The sequence below is a fragment of the Solea senegalensis genome, linkage group LG9, assembly GCF_019176455.1.
Source record: "Solea senegalensis isolate Sse05_10M linkage group LG9, IFAPA_SoseM_1, whole genome shotgun sequence".
In the NCBI taxonomy this organism is placed as follows: Eukaryota; Metazoa; Chordata; class Actinopteri; order Pleuronectiformes; family Soleidae; genus Solea; species Solea senegalensis.
The window spans coordinates 25,509,571-25,533,692 of NC_058029.1; the positions used below are offsets into that span (position 1 = coordinate 25,509,571).

At 49.2% G+C, this 24,122-nt stretch overlaps 4 protein-coding genes across 6 annotated transcripts in view; 3 read left to right on the plus strand and 1 right to left on the minus strand.

Moving 5' to 3' along the window:
- The first annotated feature begins 649 nt into the window (after nucleotides 1-649).
- On the plus strand, nucleotides 650-9,130 carry prune (prune exopolyphosphatase). Its single transcript, XM_044034997.1, has 9 exons — nucleotides 650-736; nucleotides 985-1,092; nucleotides 1,571-1,773; nucleotides 6,168-6,352; nucleotides 6,955-7,113; nucleotides 7,995-8,086; nucleotides 8,185-8,343; nucleotides 8,469-8,559; nucleotides 8,646-9,130. The coding sequence occupies exons 1-9, from the start codon at nucleotides 698-700 to the stop codon at nucleotides 8,885-8,887; spliced, it is 1,278 nt and encodes a 425-aa protein (XP_043890932.1). The 5' UTR covers nucleotides 650-697; the 3' UTR covers nucleotides 8,888-9,130.
- A 244-nt stretch (nucleotides 9,131-9,374) lies between these two features.
- On the plus strand, nucleotides 9,375-18,423 carry bnipl (BCL2 interacting protein like). Of its 2 annotated transcripts, none has more exons than XM_044034999.1 (10): nucleotides 9,375-9,491; nucleotides 12,439-12,516; nucleotides 13,008-13,057; nucleotides 13,134-13,394; nucleotides 13,470-13,664; nucleotides 13,747-13,849; nucleotides 14,075-14,206; nucleotides 14,303-14,389; nucleotides 15,005-15,103; nucleotides 18,331-18,423. In XM_044034999.1, the coding sequence occupies exons 1-10, from the start codon at nucleotides 9,472-9,474 to the stop codon at nucleotides 18,353-18,355; spliced, it is 1,050 nt and encodes a 349-aa protein (XP_043890934.1). In that variant the 5' UTR covers nucleotides 9,375-9,471; the 3' UTR covers nucleotides 18,356-18,423. The 2 variants fall into 2 exon arrangements, with proteins under 2 accessions (XP_043890934.1, XP_043890935.1); XM_044035000.1 differs by having other exon boundaries at nucleotides 13,161-13,394.
- Nucleotides 18,424-18,550: 127 nt separating this feature from the next.
- Nucleotides 18,551-21,141, minus strand: LOC122775195 (acidic leucine-rich nuclear phosphoprotein 32 family member E-like). 2 transcript variants are annotated; one of them, XM_044035002.1, is made up of 7 exons: nucleotides 20,953-21,141; nucleotides 20,207-20,356; nucleotides 20,006-20,128; nucleotides 19,753-19,912; nucleotides 19,546-19,679; nucleotides 19,349-19,406; nucleotides 18,551-19,152 (listed from the first exon to the last, which is right to left on the minus strand). In XM_044035002.1, the coding sequence occupies exons 1-7, from the start codon at nucleotides 21,004-21,006 to the stop codon at nucleotides 19,070-19,072; spliced, it is 762 nt and encodes a 253-aa protein (XP_043890937.1). In that variant the 5' UTR covers nucleotides 21,007-21,141; the 3' UTR covers nucleotides 18,551-19,069. The 2 variants fall into 2 exon arrangements, with proteins under 2 accessions (XP_043890937.1, XP_043890936.1); XM_044035001.1 differs by having other exon boundaries at nucleotides 18,553-19,158; nucleotides 20,953-21,140.
- LOC122775196 overlaps nucleotides 20,726-24,122 on the plus strand; it is an 8,729-nt gene continuing 5,332 nt past the window's right edge. Inside the window, exon 1 of the mRNA XM_044035005.1 lies at nucleotides 20,726-20,936. The gene's annotated coding sequence lies outside the window, so the exon portion shown is untranslated. The remainder of the gene's footprint in view (nucleotides 20,937-24,122) is intronic.

Consider the following 24,122-nt stretch of genomic DNA (forward strand, 5'->3'; position numbering starts at 1 on the left):
GACAGACACACACAGCGGAACACACACAGAGACACAGACACACAGAGAGACACAGACACACACACACAGACACACACAGAACACAGACACACACACACACAGACACAGACACAGACACACAGACACACACAGAGGCACAGACACAGACACACACAGAGGCACAGACACACAGGCACACACAGAGGCACACACAGACTCAAACACAGACAGACACATACAGACAGACATGGAGACAGTTGATTGTCGTTGATGAAAACTAAACTACTGAACGTCATCAGTGAAAATAAAAAATAAACTGTTTTTATTTACATCAAATAGATTCTGTTTGTTTGTTTTTCATGGATTTATTCTGCATCATAAATGTGCTTTTATTGTGAAGGCTCTATTTCAAAACAAGCACTTTTACTTTGAAATTCTGTGAATTATCTTTATTGTGATATGAGCTCATATTGACCAGACTACTATTCATGTGTTCATGCTGCATTCATGTGCTCACGCTGAAATCATGCTGCATTCATGTGCTCATGCTGTGTTTTTCTCTGTGAAACAAAAACACGTCACGAAACACTTCCGACGTTACGTCCCTGAACGTGGCATGACCTTTAACCCGCCGCCATGTCACTGACTGTCACGTGATACGAGAGAGAGAGAGGGAGAGGGAGAGAGAGAGAGAGAGAGAGACACACAGCTAACGGACATGGAGGAGTTTCTGACGAACTGTCGAAGGACACTGCTGGTAACACACACACACGCGCGCGCGCACATGCGCACACACACAGATACACACACGCGCAGACACACACCCCACACAGACACGCGCGCACCCATACACGCAGACACACACACGCAGATACACCCCCACACACACACACACACAGACACGCACACACTCACGATTATTTTCTCTTGTGACAGTCATGTTTACATGTATTTTATTGTGAAGGATTGATTTCTCATACGTCACTTCCTGTCTTCTTCTTGTAGTTGGGCTCTGAACGGCCCAGTCCACGGTACCACGTGGTTCTGGGAAATGAGGCCTGTGACGTGGACTCCATGGTGTCTGCGATGGCCTACGCCTACTTCCTGTCCAAGGTCAGACTCAGCCAAACACTTCCTGTTGGTTTTTCACATTAAAGGCCTGTGAACGATCACAGTCCATGACCTTGTGTTTTTATGACATGAGAACTTCGCAATAGAAGATCTGATCAAACCAAACTTGCGATCATTGAAGACGACTGCTAAAACGCTCAAGTTTGAAAGCAGTGCCCCTTGGTGGCAGCAGATGATATTACGCTACACAGTTTTTCATGCTGCTCCAACAGGGATTGTTGGATCCACCTGAAACTTGATATATGAGACCACAGACGTGTCCCAAACATGTCTGCAAAAGACCACATCCCTACAGGATGTGGAACATATGAAACAGGAAGTAAACTGTAACTTTGCCATCCAGTGTCCGATCTGCTCTAAAGTTGGTACGGGAGAGCAGGGAATGTTGTGGTGAATGAGCGCGAGATTTAATACAACGATGATGATAATGATGATGATGAAGTCTCTCTCTCTCTGTCAGACTCTGTGCAGTGACGTGCTCGCTCTCCCTCTCATGAATATCCACAGTCATGAGCTCGCTCTTCGCTCTGATAACATCTTCCTGTTGCGTCAGAGCGGTGTGTCACATGACCTCCTGACCTTCAGAGACCAGCTGGACCTGAGGGCGCTGCACAGAGAACAACGTCTGCACCTGACACTGGTGGACCACAACGTCCTGTCCAGGTACACACACACAGAGACACACATACACAGAGACAGAGACACACACACACACATAACATATAACACACACACAAGAATGATGAAGACTAAGAATGGTTCACAAAGACCCCATGAAACAACGATAGAGAAAGAGAGTGACCCTGCCCGGAGGAAGCCCGGGGCCCCCGCCTGGAGCCAGGACCAGACGGAGGGCCCGTGGGCGAGCGCCTGGTGGCCGGGTCTACCATGGGGCCCAGCTGGGCACAGCCCGAAAAAGTCCCATGGCCTCTTCGTCATCCTCTTGTGGACCCACCACCTGCAGGGAGACCGACTGGGGTAGGGTGCGCTGCCACGCACGTGGGCAACGATGGGGAAACCTGGAGAGGCGTGATTGAGAGGAACGGCCTACCTGATCTAAACCAGAGTGGTCGTTTGTTGTTGGATTTCTGTGCAAGTCATGAACTATCCATAACAAACACGTTCAAACATAAGGACGCTCATAAGTGTACTTGGTGCCAGAGTGTCCTTGGCCAAAGGTTGATAATTGATTTTGTGATCGTTTCATCGAAACTGAGGTTCTGGACACTTGGGTGAAGAGAGGGGAAGAGCTGTCAACTGATCACCATCCGGTGGTGAGTTGGGTCAGAGGATGGGGAGAACTCTTGGCAGACCTTGGCAGATAAACCCAAACGTGTAGTGCGGATGAATTGGGAACGTCTGGAGGATGTCCCTGTCCGAGAGGCCTTCAAATCTCACCTCCGGCGGAGCTTTTCCTGTATCCCTGGAGGCTGGGGACATTGAACCTGAATGGGCAGTGTTCAAAACCTCTATTGTGAAAGCTGTAGCGGAGAGCTGTGGCTTCAGGGCCTTAGGTGCCTCGAACATTGTGGTGGATACCGGTGGTCAGGGAAGCTGTTCGACTGAAGAAGGAGTGTTTCCTGAGGGGCCCGAAGGGCGGGAGCCTCTGCTGTGGCAGACGCAAAGCAGCGGGTATGGGAGAAATCCGGAGAGGACATGGAGAAGGACTATTGGTCGGCACCAAGGTGTTTCTGGAAAACCATTTGGGGCCTCAGGAGGGGAAAGCAGGGGTCTATCCAAGCTGTGTACAGTAAGGATGGGACACTGTTGACCTCGACTGAGGAGGTAACTGGACACTGGAAGGAACACTTTGAGGAACTCCTGAATCCGACAACTGCGCCCTCTGTGGTGGAGGCAGAGAGGGAAGCTGATGGGGGATCATCGTCAATCTCCCTGAGGTGGTTAAACAACTCCGCAGTGGCAAGGCTCCGGGGATTGATGAGACCCAGAAATGCTGAAGGCTCTGGGTGTGGAGGGGCTGTCTTGGATGACACATGTCTTCAACATTGCGTGGAGGTCGGGGTCAGTACCGAAGGAGTAGCAAACTGGGGTGGTGGCCCCTCTTTTCAAAAAGGGTGACCTGATAGTGTGTGCCAATTACTGGGGCATCACACTTCTCAGCCTCCCTGGTAAGGTTTACTCCAAGGTGCTGGAAAGGAGGGTTTGACCGGTAGTTGAACCTCAGATTCAAGAGGAACAATGTGGATTCCTTCCTGGTTGTGGAACAACGGACCTGCTCCAGGGAGATACTGTGGGAGCTGCTGCGGGAGTTTGGGGTGAGGGGGGCACTACTTACGGCCATCCAATCCCTATGCGCCCAAAGTATGAGCTGTGTCCGGGTTCTTGGCACTAAATCAGGCCCGTTTCCTGTGGTTGTTGGCCTTCGCCAGGGCTGCGCTTTATCACCAATCCTGTTTGTGATTTTCATGGACAGGATATCGAGGTGTAGTCGTGGGGGGTTGTGGTTTGGCGGGCTTGAGATCTCGACGCTGCTTTTTGTAGATGATTTGGTTCTCATGGCTTCATCTGCCTGTGACCTTCAGTGCTCACTAGCAGGAAATCGGTGGATTGCCTTCTCCGGGTAGGGAATGACTCCTTGCCCCAGGTGAATGAGTTCAAGTATCTTGGGGTCTTGTTTACGAGTGAGAGGACGAGGGAGTGGGAGATGGGCCGGAGAATCGGAGCGGCTGGTGCGGTACTGCATTCGCTTTACCGCACGGTTGTGACGAAAAGAGAGCTGAGCCGGAAGGCAAAGCTCTCGATTTACTGGTCAATCTTAGTTCCTACCCTCACATATGGTCATGAAGGTTGGGTCACGACTGAAAGAACGAGATCGTGGGTGCAAGCGGCCGAAATGGGATTACTCAGGAGAGTGGCTTTTCCCTTAGAGATAGGGTGAGAAGCTCGGTCATCCGGGAGGAGCTCAGAGTAGAGCCGCTGCTCTACTCCGTAATAATGTAATAAAATGAATTTTATTATGCATAGTATTAGACACTGAGCTTGAATTATTTTAACATTCGGTTGGTCATTATGAGTACCGGGGTTTACGTGATCATGGAATTATTCTTGAGTGAGTTGAGTAATCTGATGGCCTGTGGGAAGAAGCTATTGCTGAGTCTGGTAGTCTTGCAGCACATGCTGCAGTAGCGCTTGCCAGATGCTAGAAGGGAGAACAGTTTGTGTTCAGGGTGGGTGGGGTCTTTGGTGATGTTGGTGGCTCTCTTGAGGCAGCAGGACGGGTACAGGTCTTCGATGGGTGGTTGTGGGCTGATCAGGTAATCTTCTCTGCTGTCCTCAGCACCCTTTGTAGGGCCTTCTGGTCATTGACAGGGCAGCTGCCGTACCGGACTGAGAGGCTGCTGGTGAGGATGCTCTCATTGCCACCCTTGTAAAAGGTGGTGAGTGCAGAAAGGGGGAGGTCAGCTCTCCTCATCCTGCGAAGGAAATGGAGGACGAGGGAGGTGGTGTTCGTAGATCAAGTCAGATCATCTGAAATATGCACCTCCAGGAATTTAGTTGAAGGTCGTTGATGTCACACCAGTGGATAAGCAGTTGTAGGCTGTAGGCTGAGTCGTCATCACTGATGAGGCCCACCACTGTTGCGTCGTCTGCGAACTTGTTCATGTGGTTCGAATTGTATCCGGCACAACAGTCATGTGTCATCAGCGTGAACAGGAGGGGTCTCAACATACAACCCTGGGGGACCCCGTTGTACATGATGGTGGTCTCTGAGGTGTCAGCTGGGTCCAGGTGAAGTGATTCATTGTCTGAGCAGGGAAGGGGTTTTGTTGGTGAGGTGATATTATTTTCCTCAAACCGACTGAAGGTGTTAAGTGTGATGCGGAAGTTTATGTTATCATCACAAGGTGGGTTGTTGGCCTGTAGTCGGTGACTGACTGGATGCCTTGCCACAGGCACCTGGGATCCTTTGTGCTTGTGAAGTGTGCTTGGATTTTCTGACTTGAAGGCAACATTCCGTGCTCTCAGGAGCTCACGCACCTCCCTAGTGAACCTGGGTTTGTCATTTGCGCTTGTGGTGATGATTTTAATGACAGTCACATCTTCCATGCATCTGGATATATATCCAGACACAGATTCAGTATATTCCGTCAAATGAACATGCTGGTTGATGGTGGAACCCTCTCTAAAAAGCAGACCAGTACGAGCAGTCAAAACAGTCCCGCTGGCCTGAGGTGGCTTCCTCTGGCTATGCTCTGATCTGCTTCACAGACAGCTTGTTCCTGGTCAGTAGTGGTCTGCAAGATGGAATTAGCATAACAGAGAGATGGTCTGAGTTCCCCAGGTGGGGGTCCGGAACAGCTCTGAATGCCTGTTTCGTGTTGGTGTAGACCTGTTCAAGAGTGTTCTCCCAGTGGCTTGAGACAATTTCGGCATTTGTACACCAGTTGTTAGTGATGAAAATACGTACACCACCACCCCAAGATTTACCGCTAAGAGCATGACTCCTGTCTGCCCTTAATGTAGTCTGTCCGGAACCATGTTATTGAGCCACTTCTCTGTGAGGATGATGGTATTGCAGTCTCTCACCTTTCTTTGTGTAATTAAATCCAGTCTGAGGTAGCCCATTTTGTTTTCCAGCAAACGAACGTTGGAATAGAAGGAAGTGCTGTTCATTGTAGGTTAGCTTTTACCCGCTCGACTGCCCCACTTGCTGGGTCTAGCACACCACTTGCGCCACCTCCAATGTCGGCCAGTGGTGGGAGTGGATGCTGCTGCTTTGCACACAGACATACACACACACACACAGAGACACACACACATGCACAGACAGAGACACACACACAAACAGAAACACACACACAGAGAGACACGCACTCACATACAGAGACACAAACACACACACAGATACACAGACATACACACACACAGACACACGCACACACAGAGACACACACATGCACAGACACACGCACACAGACACACACAGAGACACACAGACACACACACACTGTCACAGGAAGTGGCATCATCAGCTGAAGCTGAGAGCTAATCAGGGGAGAGCAGCTCACACCTGTGTGTGCGTGTGCGTGCTGCAGTTCAGACAGTGACCTGGAGGGGGCAGTGGTGGAGGTGATTGACCATCACCTGCTGGAGAGAAAGCTGTTGCCATCCTGTCCTGTTACCGTGGAAACAGTGGGATCCTGCGCCACCTTGGTAACGGAACGAATCGTCAAGGAAGCTCCGGACATCCTGAACCTGCAACTCGCCCAACTGCTCTACGGTGAGAGAGTGAGAGAGAGTGAGAATGTGTGTGTCAGAGAGAGAGAGAGAGAGAGAGAGTGTGTGTGTGTGACAGAGAGAGAGAGTGTGACACAGAGAGTGTGTGTGAGAGAGTGTGTGTGTGACAGAGAGTGTGTGTGTGTGTGAGAGAGAGAGAGTGTGTGTGTGAGAGTGTGTGTGTGAGAGAGCAAGAGTGTGTGTGACAGAGAGTGTGTGTGTGTCAGAGAGTGTGTGTGACAGAGAGAGTGTGTGTGTGACAGAGAGTGAGTGTGTGTGTGTGTGTGACAGAGAGAGTGTGTGTGACAGAGAGTGAGTGTGTGTGACAGACAGAGAGAGAGAGAGTGTGTGTGTGACAGAGAGTGTGTGTGTGAGAGAGAGTAAGAGTGTGTGTGTGAGAGAGTGTGTGTGACAGACAGAGAGAGTGTGTGTGTGTGACAGAGAGAGAGAGTGTGTGTGACAGAGAGAGTGTGTGTGTGACAGAGAGTGTGTGTGTGAGAGAGAGTGTGTGACAGAGAGAGAGAGAGAGTGTGTGTGTGACAGAGAGAGAGAGAGAGTGTGTGTGACAGTGTATTATTATATAACTTTGTGTGTGTGTGTGTGTAGCTGCAGTGGTGTTGGACTGTGTGAACATGGCGCCCTCTGCAGGAAAAGTGACTCCTAAAGACAGTCAGTTTGCCGCCATGTTGGAGCGTCGTTTCCCCGCTCTGCCACAGAGGGGCGCTCTGTTCACTGCACTACAGAACGCCAAGTTTGATGTCTCAGGTGAGGACAGGTCTAGTATTAATGTCAGTATTTGTCCTCAGGTGTAGTATTAATGTCAGTATTTGTCCTCAGATGTAGTATTAATGTCAGTATTTGTCTTCAGGTCTAGTTTTAATGTCAGTATTTGTCTTCAGGTCTAGTATTAATGTCAGTATTTGTCCTCAGGTGTAGTATTAATGTCAGTATTTGTCCTCAGATGTAGTATTAATGTCAGTATTTGTCCTCAGATGTAGTATTAATGTCAGTATTTGTCTTCAGGTCTCGTCATGTCAGTAGTATTGTCTTTGTCAGGTCAGTATTTGTCATTCTAGTATTAATGTCAGTATTTGTCCTCAGGTCCAGTATTAATGTCAGTATTTGTCCTCAGGTGTAGTATGTGTCAGTATTTGTCCTTAGGTCTAGTATTAATGTCAGTATTTGTCCTCAGGTGTAGTATTAATGTCAGTATTTGTCCTCAGGTCTAATATTAATGTCAGTATTGACCCAGCACCACTGGGTCAGGTTCTGGACCTCTCCTCTGTAGTGGGTCTCGTCGTTGTTGGAGAAGAGACCCACTATGGTGGTGTCATCTGCAAACTTCACAACCTTGTTTGTGGAGTGGATGTCAGTATTAATGTCAGTATTTGTCCTCAGATGTAGTATTAATGTAAGTATTTGTCCTCAGGTGTAGTATTAATGTCAGTATTTGTCCTCAGGTGTAGTATTAATGTCAGTATTTGTCCTCAGGTGTAGTATTAATGTCAGTATTTGTCCTCAGATGTAGTATTAATGTCAGTATTTGTCCTCAGGTCTAGTATTAATGTCAGTATTTGTCCTCAGATGTAGTATTAATGTCAGTATTTGTCCTCAGATGTAGTATTAATGTCAGTGTTTGTCCTCAGGTCTGGACACTGAGCAGATGTTGTTAAAGGACATGAAAGTCGTCTCAGGAAGTTTGCGTCTCGCTGTCTCTGTCCTCTACATCACACTGGAGGTCAGTCTGTACTGTACAACACTGTATAGTACTGTGTAATACACAGTGTAGTACTGTGTACTGTGTACTACACTTCTGTATGTGTGTGTGTGTATCAGGAGTTCCTGCAGAGGGCGGAGCTGGAGGCGGAGCTCTCAGCTTTCTGTCAAAAGCTTGGATTTGATTTGCTGCTGATGATGACCATCTCCTTCACTGAGAGCAAAGAGCCAATCAGAGAACTCGCTGTGTTCAGCCACAGCACCACCTGCAGGCAGCAGGTACAACTACACACACACACACACACTCACTCACACACACACATACGCACACATACACACTGGTGCTGCTGGTGTTTGTGTTCGTGTTGCCGTGACAACAGCGTCCCCTCTGTTTCCCTCCACAGGTGAGCCACTTCCTGGAAGAGGCCCATAGCCCCGCCCTCAACCTCTGTCCAATCAGCAGCCCCCATCCTCACATCACAGCCTATCATCAAGGTGTGTTTCATGTTTCCATGGTAACTAATAAGTGTCTCCACAGGTCAAAGGTCACTGTGACATCATCAGCTTTCTCTCTCCTTCAGGAAACGCCGTGGCGTCTCGTAAGAAGCTCCTCCCCATCGTCAAAAATTTCCTGAAGCAGCTGGATGGAGACGGTTGTCTAGGAGATGGGGAGGGGGAGGAGTCAGTTGTCCCTCCCACACCAATGAACAGTCTGGTCGAGGGTTGTCCTCTAGATGGCGCTCTGCCCCACATCAGCACTCAGGACCTGGTGGACAAGGTCAACAAGATGGCCGACAGAGGAGGGGAGGAGTCTGACCTCTGACCTGTCAATGACAGCAGACCCAAGAACTCTGTCCTCAGCTGTGTCCTCAGCTCTGTCCTGTGTCCTCAGCTGTGTCCTCGGCTCTGTCCTGTGTCCTCAGCTGTGTCCTCGGCTCTGGTCCTGTGTCCTCAGCTCTGTCTTCAGCCGTGTCCTCCTCCCCTGCACATGTGGGCGGAGTTTCTGTCCTGTTACCATGGAGAGGCTTTTATTGTGAATGACGGAATAAAGTGAGTGAAGTGAAAATGATTGTCAGTGTTTTATTGATTTGAATCTGAAACAGAATCAATGTGATTATTGATCAGTATGAAAAACACATGATGAGGAAAGGTCAGAGGTCAAAGGAGGAGGAGTTTTAGAAGTCTGTGTGTGTGTGTGTCTGTGTGTCTGTGTGTGACTGTTGTTAGACCTGTAGCAGAGCAGGTCAGTGTCGACCAATCAGACGACACCTCTGCTCTGCAATGTGGATCAACCTGTTGAGCAGAGAGAGAGAGAGAGGGCGAGGGAGGGCGAGTCCCATAGAGTCACAGAGAGAGAGAGAGAGAGTTCATGTTGTTCAGAACATGCTGTGACATCATCGTGACATCATGAGTGGACACACGGACAGGTATGTTCTGACCGTGTGTGATCAGTGTGTGGTGTGTGTGTGTGTGTGTGTGTGTGTGTGTGTGTGTGGTCACTGTGTGTGTGTGTGTTATCAGTGTGTGATCAGTGTGTGTGTGTGGTCAGTGTGTGATCAGTGTGTGTGTGTGTGTGTGTGTGTGATCTGTGTGTGTGTGTGTGTGTGTGTGTGTGTGTGTGTGTGTGTGTGTGTGTGTGTGGTCAGTGTGTGATCAGTGTGTGTGTGGTCAGTGTGTGATCAGTGTGTGTGTGTGTGTGTGTCAGTGTGTGATCTGTGTGTGTGTGTGTGTGGTCAGTGTGTGTGTGTGTGTGTGTGTGTGTGTGATCAGTGTGTGTGTGTGTGGTCTGTGTGTGTGTGGTCAGGTGTGATCAGTGTGTGTGTGTGTATTTGGTCAGTGTGTGATCAGTGTGTGTGTGTGTATTTGGTCAGTGTGTGATCAGTGTGTGTGTGTGTGTGTGTGGTCAGTGTGTGATCAGTGTGTGTGTGTGTGTGTGTGGTCAGTGTGTGATCAGTGTGTGTGGTGTGTGTGTGTGTGTGTGGTCAGTGGTCAGTGTGATCAGTGTGTGTGTGTGTGTGGTCAGTGTGTGATCAGTGTGTGTGTGGTGTGTGTGTATTTGGTCAGTGTGTGATCAGTGTGTGTGTGTGTGTGTGTGTGTGTGTGTGTGATCTGTGTGTGTGTGTGTGTGTGTGGTCAGTGTGTGTGTGTGATCTGTATGTGTGTGTGTGTGGTCAGTGTGTGGTCAGGTGTGTGTGGTCAGTGATCAGTGTGTGTGTGTGTGTGATCTGTGTGTGTGTGTGATCTGTGTATGTGTGTGTGTGTGTGGTGTGTGTGTGGTGTGGATCAGTGTGTGTGGTCTGTGTGCTGTGTGTGTGTGTGTGTGTGTGTATGTCGTCACAGTGTGGTCACAGAAGTCGCCCTCACAGTCGCCTCACAGTCCTCACAGCCCTGTCTCGTCCTCACAGTCACAGATCTCGCCCTCACAGTCGCCCTCACAGTCGCTCAGGCACAGCCGTCCTCACAGTTGTCTCAGTCACCACTCACAGTCGCCTCACAGTCGCCTCACAGTCGCCCTCACAGTCGCCTCACAGTCGCCCTCCAGCCGGCCCTCACAGTCGCCTCAGTCGCCTCACAGCCGCCCAGCAGCCCTCACAGTCGCCTTCACACAGCCTCACAGTCCCACAACAGTCGCTCCCACAGCCGCCCTCACAGTCGCCTCACAGTCGCCACATCTCACAGCCCTCACTCACACAGTCGCCTCACAGCCGCCCTCACAGCCCTCACAGTCGCCTCACAGTCGCCTCACAGCCGCCTCACAGTCGCCTCACAGTCGCCCCTACAGTTGTCTCACAGCCGCCACAGTCGCCTCACAGTGCCTCACAGTCGCCCCTCACAGTCGCCTCACGCCCCACAGTCGCCTCACACAGTCGCACAGTTCAGTCGCCTCACAGCCGCCCTCACAGTCGCCCTCACAGTCGCCCCACAGCCGCCTCACAGTCAGTCCTCACAGTCTCACAGTCGTCCTCACAGTCATCTCACATCGCCCTCACAGTCGCCTCACAGTCGCCTCACAGTCAGTCGCCCTCACAGCCGCCTCACAGTCGCCTTCAGCCGCCCCACAGTGCCCTCACAGTCGCCCTCACAGTCACAGTCGCATGCTCACAGCCGCCCTCACAGTCCTCACAGTCGCTCCACAGCACAGTCGCCTCACAGTCGCTCACAGCCGCCCTCACAGTCGCCTCACAGTCGTCACAGTCGCCTCACAGCCGCCTCGTCTCACAGTCACACCGTCACAGTCGCCCTCACAGTCGCCTCTCACACGCCCTCACAGCTCGCCTCACAGTCGCCCTCACAGTCGCCTCACAGTCGCCTCACAGTCATCTCACAGTCGCCCTCACAGTCGCCCCACGCCTCACAGTCGCCCTCACAGTTGGCTCACAGTCCCACAGCCGCCTCACAGTCGCCCCACAGTCGCCTCACATAGCCGCCTCCAGCCGCCCCCACAGTCGCCTCACAGCCTCACAGAGTCCTCACAGTGGAGTCGCACATTCACAGTTCACAGTTCCACAGCACAGTCGCCCTCACAGGCCTCACAGCCAGCCCCTCACAGTCGCTACTCGCCTTCAGTCGCCTCAAAGTCAGTGCTCACAGTCGCCTCACAGCCGCCCTCACAGTCGCCCACAGTCGCCTCAGTCTCCTTCAGGATCATTTACATTTTACATCATCCATGATGATGATAATGATGATGGTGGTGATGATGATGGTGATGATGATGGTGATGGTGATGATGGTGATGATGGTGATGGTGATGATGGTGATGATGGTGATGATGATGATGGTGATGATGATGATGATGAAGGTGATGATGGTGATGGTGATGATGGTGATAATGATGATGCTGAAGGTGATGGTGATGGTGATGATGATGATGATGATGATGATGATGATGGTGGTGATGATGATGGTGATGGTGATGATGGTGAAGGTGATGATGATGATGATGATGATGGTGATGGTGATGATAATGATGATGCTGAAGGTGATGGTGATGATGGATGATGATGATGATGATGATGATGATGATGGTGGTGATGATGATGGTGATGATGGTGATGATGATGATGATGATGATGGTGATGATGATGGTGATAATGATGCTGAAGGTGATGGTGATGGTGATGATGATGATGATGATGATGATGGTGGTGATGATGGTGATGGTGATGATGGTGGTGATGATGATGGTGATGGTGATGGTGATGATGGTGATGATGATGATGATGATGTTTATGGTGATGATGATGATGATGGTGATGATGATGATGATGATGATGTTTATGGTGATGATGGTGATAATGATGATGGTGATGATGATGATGATGATGATGATGATGATGATGATGATGAAGATGATTATGTCATCGTTCCTGACAGGTCTGGAGAAGTTCCAGATTCCCCAAACATCCAGGACCTGGAGCTCAGGGAGGAGTGGCAAGACGATGGCTTTCCCAGGTCTGACCTTTGACCTAGCCCTAACCCTAACCCTGTGTGTGAGTGTGTGTGTGCGCGTGTGTGTGAGAGTGCGTGCGCGTATGTGTGTGTGTACACGTGAGTGCATTTGTGTGTGAGTGATTATTGATTGATGGGTCAACGCTAACAGACGTAGCATTGCAGCTAAAGTTAGCATGGGTTTATATGTATATATATTTTATATTTTTACACTTTTTATGACAAATTTAAGGAGAAACTAAAAGCACCTTAACTAAAAACACTTAAACTAAGAGCACTTGAACTAAAAGCACTTAAACTAAGAGCACCTTAACTAAAGACACATTAACTAAAAGCACTTAAACAAAACACTTAACTAAAAGCACTTAAACTAAAACCACTTAATCTAAGAGCACATGTTGTGTCAGTGGTGACAGTGAGTCGTGTCCGTGTTGCCATGGCGACAGAGCATCATGACTGTATTGAATCATGAACGTTTGTGTTTGGCGGCACAGGCCCCTCCCAGAGGATTGTGGCAGTCCAGGGGCAGACAGCCAATCAGAAGGTAGGAAAAAAAAAAAGAAAAAATAATTAAACCAAAGTTTTGAAAAACTTTAATTATTGAAAAAACTCCCGTGTAGCTCCACCCACCACCCTCACTCTCTCAGGTATGGCTGTGGGAGGAGCTAAGAAGCGTCTGGTGGCGCCGTCTCTCAGCCTGACGTTGAATCGCAAAGATTCTCGCGATCCAAGTGCCGACAGTTTCTCTGCTGCCGCCTTGTCTGCGACGCCCGACGACACTGAGGACACGCCCTCTCTGGACATCAACCTGGAGGCGCTGGAGACGCCGTCGGGCAGCGAGACGGGGACACTGCCGGACAATGGCGAGCTGGAGTGGGATGGTGAGAATTTGTCTCGCTGTTGTTGTTTGTCTCGTTGTTTGGAATCATTGTGACCATGTGACCTCTGGTTGGTAGATGACCTCCCCCGTGTGGGAAGGGGCGGGGCTGTGGGCGTGGCCAGAAGCCCAGTGGAGCAGTCAGAGAGTTTCATGGGTATGGACCAGGTGGACAGCAGGGGGCGCCGCTGGAGAAGGTTCAGTGTTTTGGGACACGAATACAACGTGGACATGAGCGTCCTGGAGCCGTACCTGCAGGTCCTGTCCCACGGAGGTCAGAGGTCAAACACACTCCGCACACACAATCCTCCCACACACCTGTGTGACATCACACACTCTCTCTGATTGGTTGTCAGGTTACTATGGCGACGGGATGAATGCCATCATCCTGTTCACCTCCTGCTACCTGCCCGAAAACACGGTGGACAACTATGAGTATGTGATGGACAACCTGTTCAGGTGAGGACATGTGAGACAGTGTCTGTGTATGTGTGAGACACAGTGTCTGTGTGTGTGTGTGTGTGTGTGTGTGTGTGTGTGTGTGTGTGTGTGAGACACAGTGTGTGTGTGTGTGTGTGTGTGTGTGTGTGAGACACAGTGTGTGTGTGTGTGTGAGACACAGTGCGTGTGTGTGAGACAGTGTCTGTGTGTGAGTGTGAGACAGTATCTCTGTTGTCCCTGCAGGTACATTGTGGGGACGTTGGACCTCATGGTCTCAGAGAACTACCTGCTGGTCTACTTGTGTGCGATGGCTCCCAGAAACAAACTGCCGGCCATCAAATGGCTGCATCAGTGCTACATGTCCATCGACAGGAGGTATGAGGGACAGCTATGAGGCGGAGTCATGTGTTTCCATGGCAACAGAGGTGTCAGTGTGTCTCTGTGTTTGTGTCTCTGTGTGTGTGTGTGTAGACTGAAGAAGGACCTGAAGGCTCTGCTGGTCGTCCATCCAGCCTGGTACATCAGAGCTCTGATCACTGTGGTCAAACCCTTCATCAGGTCAGTGAGACACTGACAGTGAGACATAGACAGTCAGACACTGACAGTGAGACATAGACAGTCAGACAGACACTGACAGTGAGACATAGACAGTCAGACACTGACAGTGAGACATAGACAGTCAGACACTGACAGTGAGACATAGACAGTGAGACACTGACAGTGAGACACTGACAGTGAGACATAGACAGTCAGACACTGACAGTGAGACATAGACAGACACTGACAGTCAGACATAGACAGTGATGTCTCTTTAAAGAAGACGGAAGACAAGCGTGTCAAATGCCCAGAGTAAAATAAATAAACATTCATGACCACAATCATTGATTTATGTCATGAACTCATTTCATCTTGTCTTCATCACTGATTAAATGTCCATCCATTTGTTTACAATGTGCCCTCTGTATCCCTGACCTCTGTGTCCCCCTGACCTATGTGTCCTCTGACCTCTGTGTCCCCTAACACCCTCTGTGTCCTCTGACCTCTGTGTCCCCTGACCTCTGTGTCGTCTGCCTGTGTCCCCTCCTCTGACCTCTGTGTCCCCTGACCTGTGTGTCCTCTGACCTCTGTGTCCCCCTCTGTGTCCCCTGACCTCTGTGTTCTCTGTGTCCACAGTGAAAAGTTCAGCAGGAAAATCCGCTTTGTTCAAAATCTTCATCAACTTTCAACGATGATTCCGACAGAAAGACTTCAGATCCCTGAGACTGTCCTCATGTAACTATGACAACACGTCTGTCCTCACCCTGTCTGTCCTCATGTAACTATGACAACACGTCTGTCCTCACCCTGTCTGTCCTCATGTAACTATGACAACGTCTGTCCCTGTCTGTCCTCATGTAACTATGACAACCTGTCTGTCCTCAACCTGTCTTTCCTCATGTAACTATGACAACCTGTCTTTCCTCACCCTGTCTGTCTTCATGTAACTATGACAGCCTGTCTCTCCTCACCCTGTCTGTCTTCATGTAACTATGACAGCCTGTCTCTCCCCTCACCCTGTCTGTCTTCATGTAACTATGACAACCTGTCTCTCCTCACCCTGTCTGTCTTCATGTAACTATGACAGCCTGTCTCTCCTCACCCTGTCTGTCTTCATGTAACTATGACAGCCTGTCTCTCCTCACCCTGTCTTTCTTCATGTAACTATGACAGCCTGTCTCTCCTCACCCTTCTGATGATTAGTAGTCGACAGAGACACATAACGACTGTGCTTTGATTAGAACAGTGCATGCAAACACACAGACTGGAGGTTATCTTAAAACTCATTGGCTGCCAGCCATTTCCAGAGCAGTGGTCGACTTGACGTCTATTAGAGTTAAACATAATATCTATCACATATAACAATAAATGGAGTGATAGTTTTGCCTGCTGGAAAGTTCTCCCACTTGGCCGACTGATTCCGGGGAATCTAAGTATACACACAATATAGACAGGGCCTGCGAGGGTCGCAGGCAGCTCGGATGCTGTCCCATCTTAGCCACTCAAGGATGTCTTTACTGCACATGGCCGTCGTCCGGGCTGCCGAGTTTTCTATGGAGTGTTCTTTGACTTCGACGGCTACCGCCTTCATGGAGTGTGCAAAGTGTGTCTTTGAGTACCGTGTGGTCACCTCCACTTCCTCGTCGAGGCCAGGGTAGGGTAGGCCCTGGCCCAGGGTAGCCAGGGCCAGGGACCACTCACAGTTTTGCCTAGGGTACCGTCACATAACACCAAGGCACCAACCCTTTGCAGTTTATCTGGACCTAGGGGGCTTTCTCAAGCACTGAACAGTAGATCGATGCTTTGTGGGCAAGCCAGCTCCCCCGGTCCAACTTCTGGGAAAAACTGCTCCAAGTGCTCTGATGTTACTATTTGGCCCACTTTGGCCATGGTATCCAACCTGTAGCAGGCCATTTGGTGAAGCCTCAAAGTCCCTTGTGAGGTCCACTCTCTTATTGTTAAGATATACCTTTTCGTTGGTACTATCTCTTCGAGTGTCTTAACCGCATACAAGGCAATTGAGACCTGTTTTCCAGTCAGTGAGAGTCTCTCTGCAGCTTAGGGCCAGAGACGAGGTCGATCAAGGCCCCGATGATGTCCCCTCTCTTCGTTGTGATGGGCACAAGCATCATGAGGACAGGGTACTCCGGTTCCAGTGGATCCCCCCGGAACACACTCTCAATGCTGCCTTGTTTGTAAAGACTTTGCGGACACTTTCCAGCTGGTGGGGAGTCAAACCTCACTGAGCGAACGCGGTCTCCTGCTCCTCTGTGGAACTGAGAGGTTTCTTCCTTTACTCCACTTTGTTCCCCTTCTTTGTTGGTGGTGAAAAAGTGGTGGTCCTGATACCATTATTTTAAAAGATTCAATTAAATGATAATGAAAATACAACAAAACATGTTGTTGTGTATTTTCAGGCATTTGAATTTTGTCCATTTTGTCCATTTGTTAAGCTTCTCTATCACTCTTTTGTTCACATTGTCCACGTGTCCTTGTCTGTTTGTTCTTTTTTGCTCTTTCAGAGAAGAAGTCTGTATTTCCTGTCTGAATCCAGGCTTGTTTGGTGGTGCTGGTCTGAGGGCAAACAGTTAGCCAGTCCTTCTCATACCAGCTCCTGTCTTTGCTGCTTTATGGCGACGTTCGGCTGGTCGGGTCTGAGTTCTATAGGTCGAAGCTTTTGAAACAGTCTATTTTGCAGCGAGAGAAAGGAGTTTGTGCTTCTTTTTTCATGATGCAACCGGCAATTAAGCGGCGGTAAAGTTAGCAACAACTTACAGAGAAGCGAGCGGAGGCATTTCCTCCAGTGAATTTGGGCAAGCTTACTGGCGTAAACTTTACTTTGGCTCGGGCAAAGGAGCCGTCCGCACTGAAGCCGCTGACGTGCGGTGTGAAGTCTCGGTGGCCGTGGTGTGCGAGTGAGAGTTGGAGGTCGAGCCAAACTGAGAGTAGGTCCATGGCCAAGTTGTTGAGGCTGCGGTGGAGGGCTGGTGACATATCCGGTACCCTGCCTGTTGATAGCCCGAGTGGGTGTGCCCGAGTGGGTGTGGACAGGTTGGTCGGTACTATCACAGGTTACTGGTCTGGTAAAAATGGTGTGCTTGCTTCCATCATCCTCTTCCTCTTCACTCCTGCCTTCGTCATCGTGCTCCCTTCTTCGTCGGCATGCCCACTCATGCATCAGTCGTCCATTTGTCTTTTCTGTGCGGCCTCTCCAATGACTGTCCGTTGGGTCAGTCTGCTCCAGTGCTTCTATATGTTCACTGCAGGCATCGTCCTCCAATCCTGTCTTCGTGTAACCATGACAACCTGGCTGTCATCATGTAACCATGACAACCTGTCTGTCCTCACTGTCCTCATGTACGTATGACAACCTGTCTCACTGCCCTCCAGTAACCATTAGTGATGTGTCGATCGTGAACGATTCGTTCAATATGAACCAGTCTTTTATATGACTCTGGAGTAATGAGTCGTCTCAGTGAGCGATTCGTTCATTTTCATGCAGTACCTTCCTTCTCCACATGGCAGGCAGCTGCATAAGCTCAGTCAGCAGGACAGGAAACAGAAATGATTAGTTCACGACTCACTCAACTGTGCGTCCGTCCTCAGGTCACGTGACAGCTACCTCGTCACCGTCATGCTGTTAAACAACAATATATATATATATATATATATATATATATATATATATATATATATATATATATATATATATATATATGTATACACTGTGACAGGGAGGATACAGGACACAAGTCACTTTATTGTGGTGTGTATTTGCTTTCCTAGCTGACGAAATGACTCAAAAAAAGATTTGTTAACTGTCCGAGAGTAAAAGATCTGAGTCAGTAAAAAGAGTCAAACTTCCCAACACTAGTAACCATAACAAACTGTCTCACTGTCCCCCAGTAAGTTCTGTCTCGAACCTCTCACACTCTGAGATAAACCTGTCTCACTCTCTGCAGGTTTGATGAAAAGTTGACTCGATGACAAACTCGGAGGTGGATGGATTCAGTGGCTCGTTGAGGTTCAAACTGTAAATAAACTTTTAAACTGTTGTTTATTCACCTGTGAGCTGCTGTTATTCATGTTCCTGTTTAGTTTCCATTCAGACATTTTACAGCAAATGTTTTTAAAAGTTTATTTTTCTATTTTTGTTTCACAGAATAAACTTTTTTTTTTTTACTTCACTGAAAAATCCTGAAACATTTTTATCATAAAAATAAAATCACCAAGGGGCGTCGCCATGTCACAGGAAATGGTGTCCTGATCGACATGTAAAAACGGATCAATAATTATTTCAGATGTTTTTATTCAAAAACAAAACAATAAAAACAACTTCAACACAAAAAAAACACCAAGTATTTACAGAGCAGAGAGTGGGAGGGGTGATATGTGAGGGGGTGGGGCCACTAACAGGCTTTTGTTTTTACAGCACACTGCTTCTGGGCGGAGTCATCGCCATAGCAACAAACTGCAACAGCAACTGAGACTCATGGAAAGTCAGAGAATGAAAGTGATCATAAAAACAACTGATAATAAAAAATCTAATTTGGTTTTAACTGTAACACACACACACACGCATTGCCTGTTAAAGACTCCGCCCCCTCAGTGTGACATCATATGTTGTGATGAGTTTTGTGGAGGGCAATCGATCCTGGACCTGAGGCGGGTGGGAGGGGTCTTTTGAGGAAGGGGTGTGGTTTATTCATCATCTTCTTCGTCATCATCATCATCATCGTCACCTTCATCATCTGCTTCTCTCTTTCTCTTCTCTCCCTGAACTGCTGTATCTGACACACAACACACACACACACACACCGCGCCTGCAGCGCTACACCTGCCTACACGCGCACACACACACACCGCGCGCTGCGCTGCAGCACCACACACACACACACACACACACACACACACAGGTCAACCCAAACTGACTTGGGGCAAAAAAGTGCTGATGTCACAGATCATGTGACATAAACTCACCTCCATCTTCATCCTCTTCATCGTCCTCCTCCACGTAGTCTCCATCGTCGTCTTCATCCTGATAGTCAGAGAGGACAGTGTCAATGAGAAAAGAGGACAGCGTCAGTGAGGACGGAGGACCGGGTCAGTGAGGACGGAGGAAATGAGGACAGCGTCAGTGAGGACAGAGTGGAACCTCAACCACACAGAGGACTCACCTGGATTCCTTCCTTCATCAGGTAGGACAGTCCCACTTCTTCTTCGTCTGAGCCTTCGTCCCCGTCCTCGTCGTCTTCATCGTCCTCCTCATCATCGTCATCGTCTCCCAGTGGCCCCGCCTCATCGTCAACGTCTGCAACACAGACTCCGTTCAACACGGACACAGAGTTTGATATAGGGACAACACGACCTGGACGTGGTCTCACCGTTCTCGGCCTCAGAGTCGGGGACCTCGTTGTCCTCCTGGTCAAAACCGTCCAGGTAAGTGAGCTGAGGCAGCATCTCGAAGACGCTGTCTCTGTAGTCGTCCAGTGTGGACACTTCACAGCTGTACAGGTCCAGACTCCTCAGGTTCTTCAGGCTCTGCTGCAAGACAAGACAGAGACACAGGAGACGTTTCAGAGACACAGGAGACGTTTCAGAGACACAGACGCGTTCAGGCGCATCAGTCAAACTCACCAGTGGCTTCACGCTGCTCAGCTCTTTGATCTTGTTCCCACTCAGATTCAGGTGAGACAGATTTGGACATTTGTCTGCCAACGTGTCCAAACCTCCTGAGATGGTGTTGTCACTGACCTCCAGCTGAGACGGAGACAGACAGTCAGAGACAAACAGAGATAGTGGACACATGGAGACACCGTCAGAGACAGAGACACTGACCTTGCGTAGTTTGGGCAGAGGGGGCAGTGTGGACAGAGACGTCAGTCCAACGTTGACCATACTGAGGACGTCCAGCTCTGTGTACTCGTCCGTCAGTCCCTCCACGTCCCCATCACTGGAGCGACAGTTGTCCACCACCAGCTCTGCCACCTGAGGACACACAGACATGTCTTCATTAAAGCTGTGATGTCCAATCAGGACACAGTCATGTAATGTCTTTAAAGACACAATATTAAGTTATTAAAACACAAAGTTATTGTTATAAAAAACAGAATGAATGAACTAAAGTAATAACTGGGTCACGTGGTCTAAACAACAGAGAGTGGGCGGGGCCAGCGCCGCTCACTGGACCCATAACTTTCCTGTTTGGTCTGATATGAACCGCATTCACCGGAACTTCCACCGAACCTGAGTCACGTGTCAAAAAGGATCCGATCATAATGATAATGATTATTATTAGTATTATTCGGAGTTTGGAGTTCAGGTTCAAGGAGGCCGGAAGCCGAACTGTAACCGACTTTAACATGGAGTGACGGTGATGAAGCTCCGGACACACGGACACAGACTACGGAACACACGGTCTATATACGCGCGTGTGTCTTTGTGTGTGAGCGCGCGCGCATGCACGGCCCTACAGGACAAACCGCGGGAGTTTCCTCCTCCATGTTGAAGTTGTTTTCTGGGTCAAAATGTCGGAGGCGCCTCCGCCGCCTTCCTCGTCTCTACTGAAGTAAACAAACACGAACCTCCGCCGGGTTCCGGTTCCTCAGCTCCAGGCTGATTCTCTTCTTCATCTCCATGTTGAACCAGGTCACACGAACACAAACACACACACACACAGAGAGAGAGAAACGCGGATCACAGATGCTCCGTCTCCTGCGAACACCAGGCGACTACTGAGCCTCCATGTTCGTTAGCCTACCTCCACCCACACGCCACGCCCTCTTTGTGATAAATATTCATTGACTTTTCAGATTTCTGTCTTCTATTGGCTTAAAGATGAGCCACTCACAAGGCTACGCCCCGTAGGCTGAGCGTATCCAGGACCTCTCTGTGATAGGCTGGAATTACAAATGCGTCGTCGGCTCTCAGCCAATGAGAGGACGAAGATGAAACGTTTAAACTTAACACACGCCTACTCTTTGTGTGAACTGCCGCCATATTTTAGAGAGCACTTCACAGTCCCTCGGATTTTCCAGTGTCACAAACATTTACGAGTTTTACCGGAAAAGATCGCGTTATAAATAATAACATTAATAATAATACTAATCGTAATAATAATAATGATGATAACAATAATAAATCTAAAACATCCTTAAAGTAAATCGAAATTGTGCGGTAAAAGTGATAATTATGAGATTAAAAAGTGACAATTATGAGACAATTTAGAATTTAGAATTTTAATTTTCTTAATCCCCTTAGGGAAAGTATTCCTCTGCATATAATTATGTGATTAAAAAGTCGTAATTGTGCGATAACAAGTCATGATTATGAAATAAAGTCGTAATTATGAGATAATGACCAGAGAATGTTGGATTTCATTGGCCCTCACCCTCCAAAATTTTGTAATGTTGGACAGACTATCCGGTGGCCGCTGGTGCTCAAGGACTGAGCCAGGGATTGAGAGTTCAAGTCCCATCTAGGGTGAACTTCCTCGGAGCAGCCCAGTCATAGTTTTGAGACTTTAGAAGTCACTAGTATATATTTATTATAATATTAGCACCGTTTTCTCCTGTGTGCATAAATAGTCCACACTGCTCGTGGTGTGGACTATAAATGTGAACAGTGATTATTGTTGGGGGTCATTTTCATGGCTTTTTGAGACCATGGATTATGATTGATTGTGTGCTTGAATGAGAAAATTGAACTTGTGTTGTGTTGAAATTGTTTAATAAGAAACTAAGGGCAAGCACAGGGTAAACACAGGGTAAACAACCCACAAGATAAAGAAACCTGAGGTAAACACAGGGTAAACCTGGGGCAAACACAGAGGGTAGAAACACAGAGGTAAACACAGGGCAAACGCAGGGGTAAACACAGGGCAAACACAGGGTAAACACAGAATTAAACACAGGGCAAACCGCAGGGCAAACATGGGGAGTAAACAACACAGGGCAAGCCACAGGGCAAACAGGGGTAAGCCTGGGGTAAACACAGGGCAAACCACCCGGGGGTAAACAGCGGAGCAAACAGGGGTGAACTTACAGGGCAAACACAGGGCAAACAGGGGAGCAAACCGCAGGGGCAAACCACCCAAGGGCAAACAGGGTAAACCCAGGGCAAACACAGAACAAACACAGAACCAAGCCTGGGAGCCACAGGGGAGTAAACACAGGGCAAACACAGGGTTAACACAGGGGTAAACACAGGGCAAACACAGGGTAAACCTGGGGTAAACACAGAACCAAACCATGGGGCAAACAAGGTACCTGCAGGGAACCGCAGGGGCAAACACGGGCAAACACAGGGTAAACACAGGGCAAACCACGGGGTAAACATGGAGACAGCAGCGGGGCAAATCTGGGGTAAACCTGGGGCAAACACAGGGTAAACACAGGGCAAGCAGCAAGGGCAAACCACGGGGTAAACACAGAGATGGTAAACACAGGGTAAACACAGGGCAAACCTGGGAGTAAACAGGGCAAACAAGGGGTAAACACAGGGCAAGCAAGGTAAACACAGGGGTTAACAGGTAAACACAGGGGAGCAAACCGCGAAGGGTAAACACAGGGCAAACGGGGTAAACACAGGGCAAACACAGGGTAAACACAAGCAGGTAAACAGGGCAAACACAGGAGCAAACACAGGGCAAACAGGGGCAAACGGGCAAACCACCCAAGGGTAAACCTGCAGGGGCAAACACTTGGGGGTAACCGCAGGCAAACACAGGGTAAAACACAGGGCAAACACAGGAGTAAGCTTAGGGGTAAACACAGGGTAAACACAGGGCAAACACAGGGTAAACACAGGGGAGTGCTTACAGGGCAAACACAGGGCAAACACAGGGCAAACACAGGGTAAACACAGGGTTAACACAGGGTTAACACAGGGAGCAAACACAGGGGTAAACACAGGGTAACCTGGGAGGCAAGCCTGGGGAGCAAGTAGGGTAAGCCTGGGGCAAGCACAGGGCAAGCAGCGGGGCAAACCATGGGGGCAAACCACGGGAGCAAGCATAGGGTAAATACCCGGGTAAACACAGGGCAAAAACACAGGGCAACACCAGGGGGTAAACACAGGGTAAACACAGGGTGGCTCTGGGGTAAGCTGGAGCAAACAAGGTAAACACAGGGCAAACAGGGCAAACAGGCAAACAGGGGCAAACAGGGGTAAACACAGGGCAAACAGGGGCAAACACAGGGCAAACACAGGGTAAACACAGGAGTAAACACAGGGCAAACACAGGGTTAACACAGGGGTAAACACAGGGCAAACACAGGGTAAGCAGGGTAAACCGCAGGAAGGGCAAACCGCAGGTAAACAAGGGTACACCGCAGGGGCAAACAGGCAAACACACAGGGCAAACACAGGGTAAAACACAGGGTAAACAGGGGGTAAACATGGGGCAAGCAGCAGGAACCATCTGGGGAGTAAACCTGGGGCAAGCCACAGGGTAAACACAGAGACAAGCGGGGCAAACCACCAGGAGCAAACAGGGTAAGCCACCAGGGGGTAAACCTGGGGTAAACACAGGAGTAAACCTGGGGCAAACCTGGGGGCAAACACAGGAGTAAACCTGGGGTAAACACAGGAGCAAACACAGAATTAAACACAGGGCAAGCAAAGGGTAAACCTTGAGACAAACAAGGGGCAAACACAGGGCAGAAGCAGGGGCAAGGCAAACACAGGAGCAAACACAGGGTAAGCCTACCAGGGGGCAAACAGGGGTAAACACGGGGCAAACATGGGGTAAACA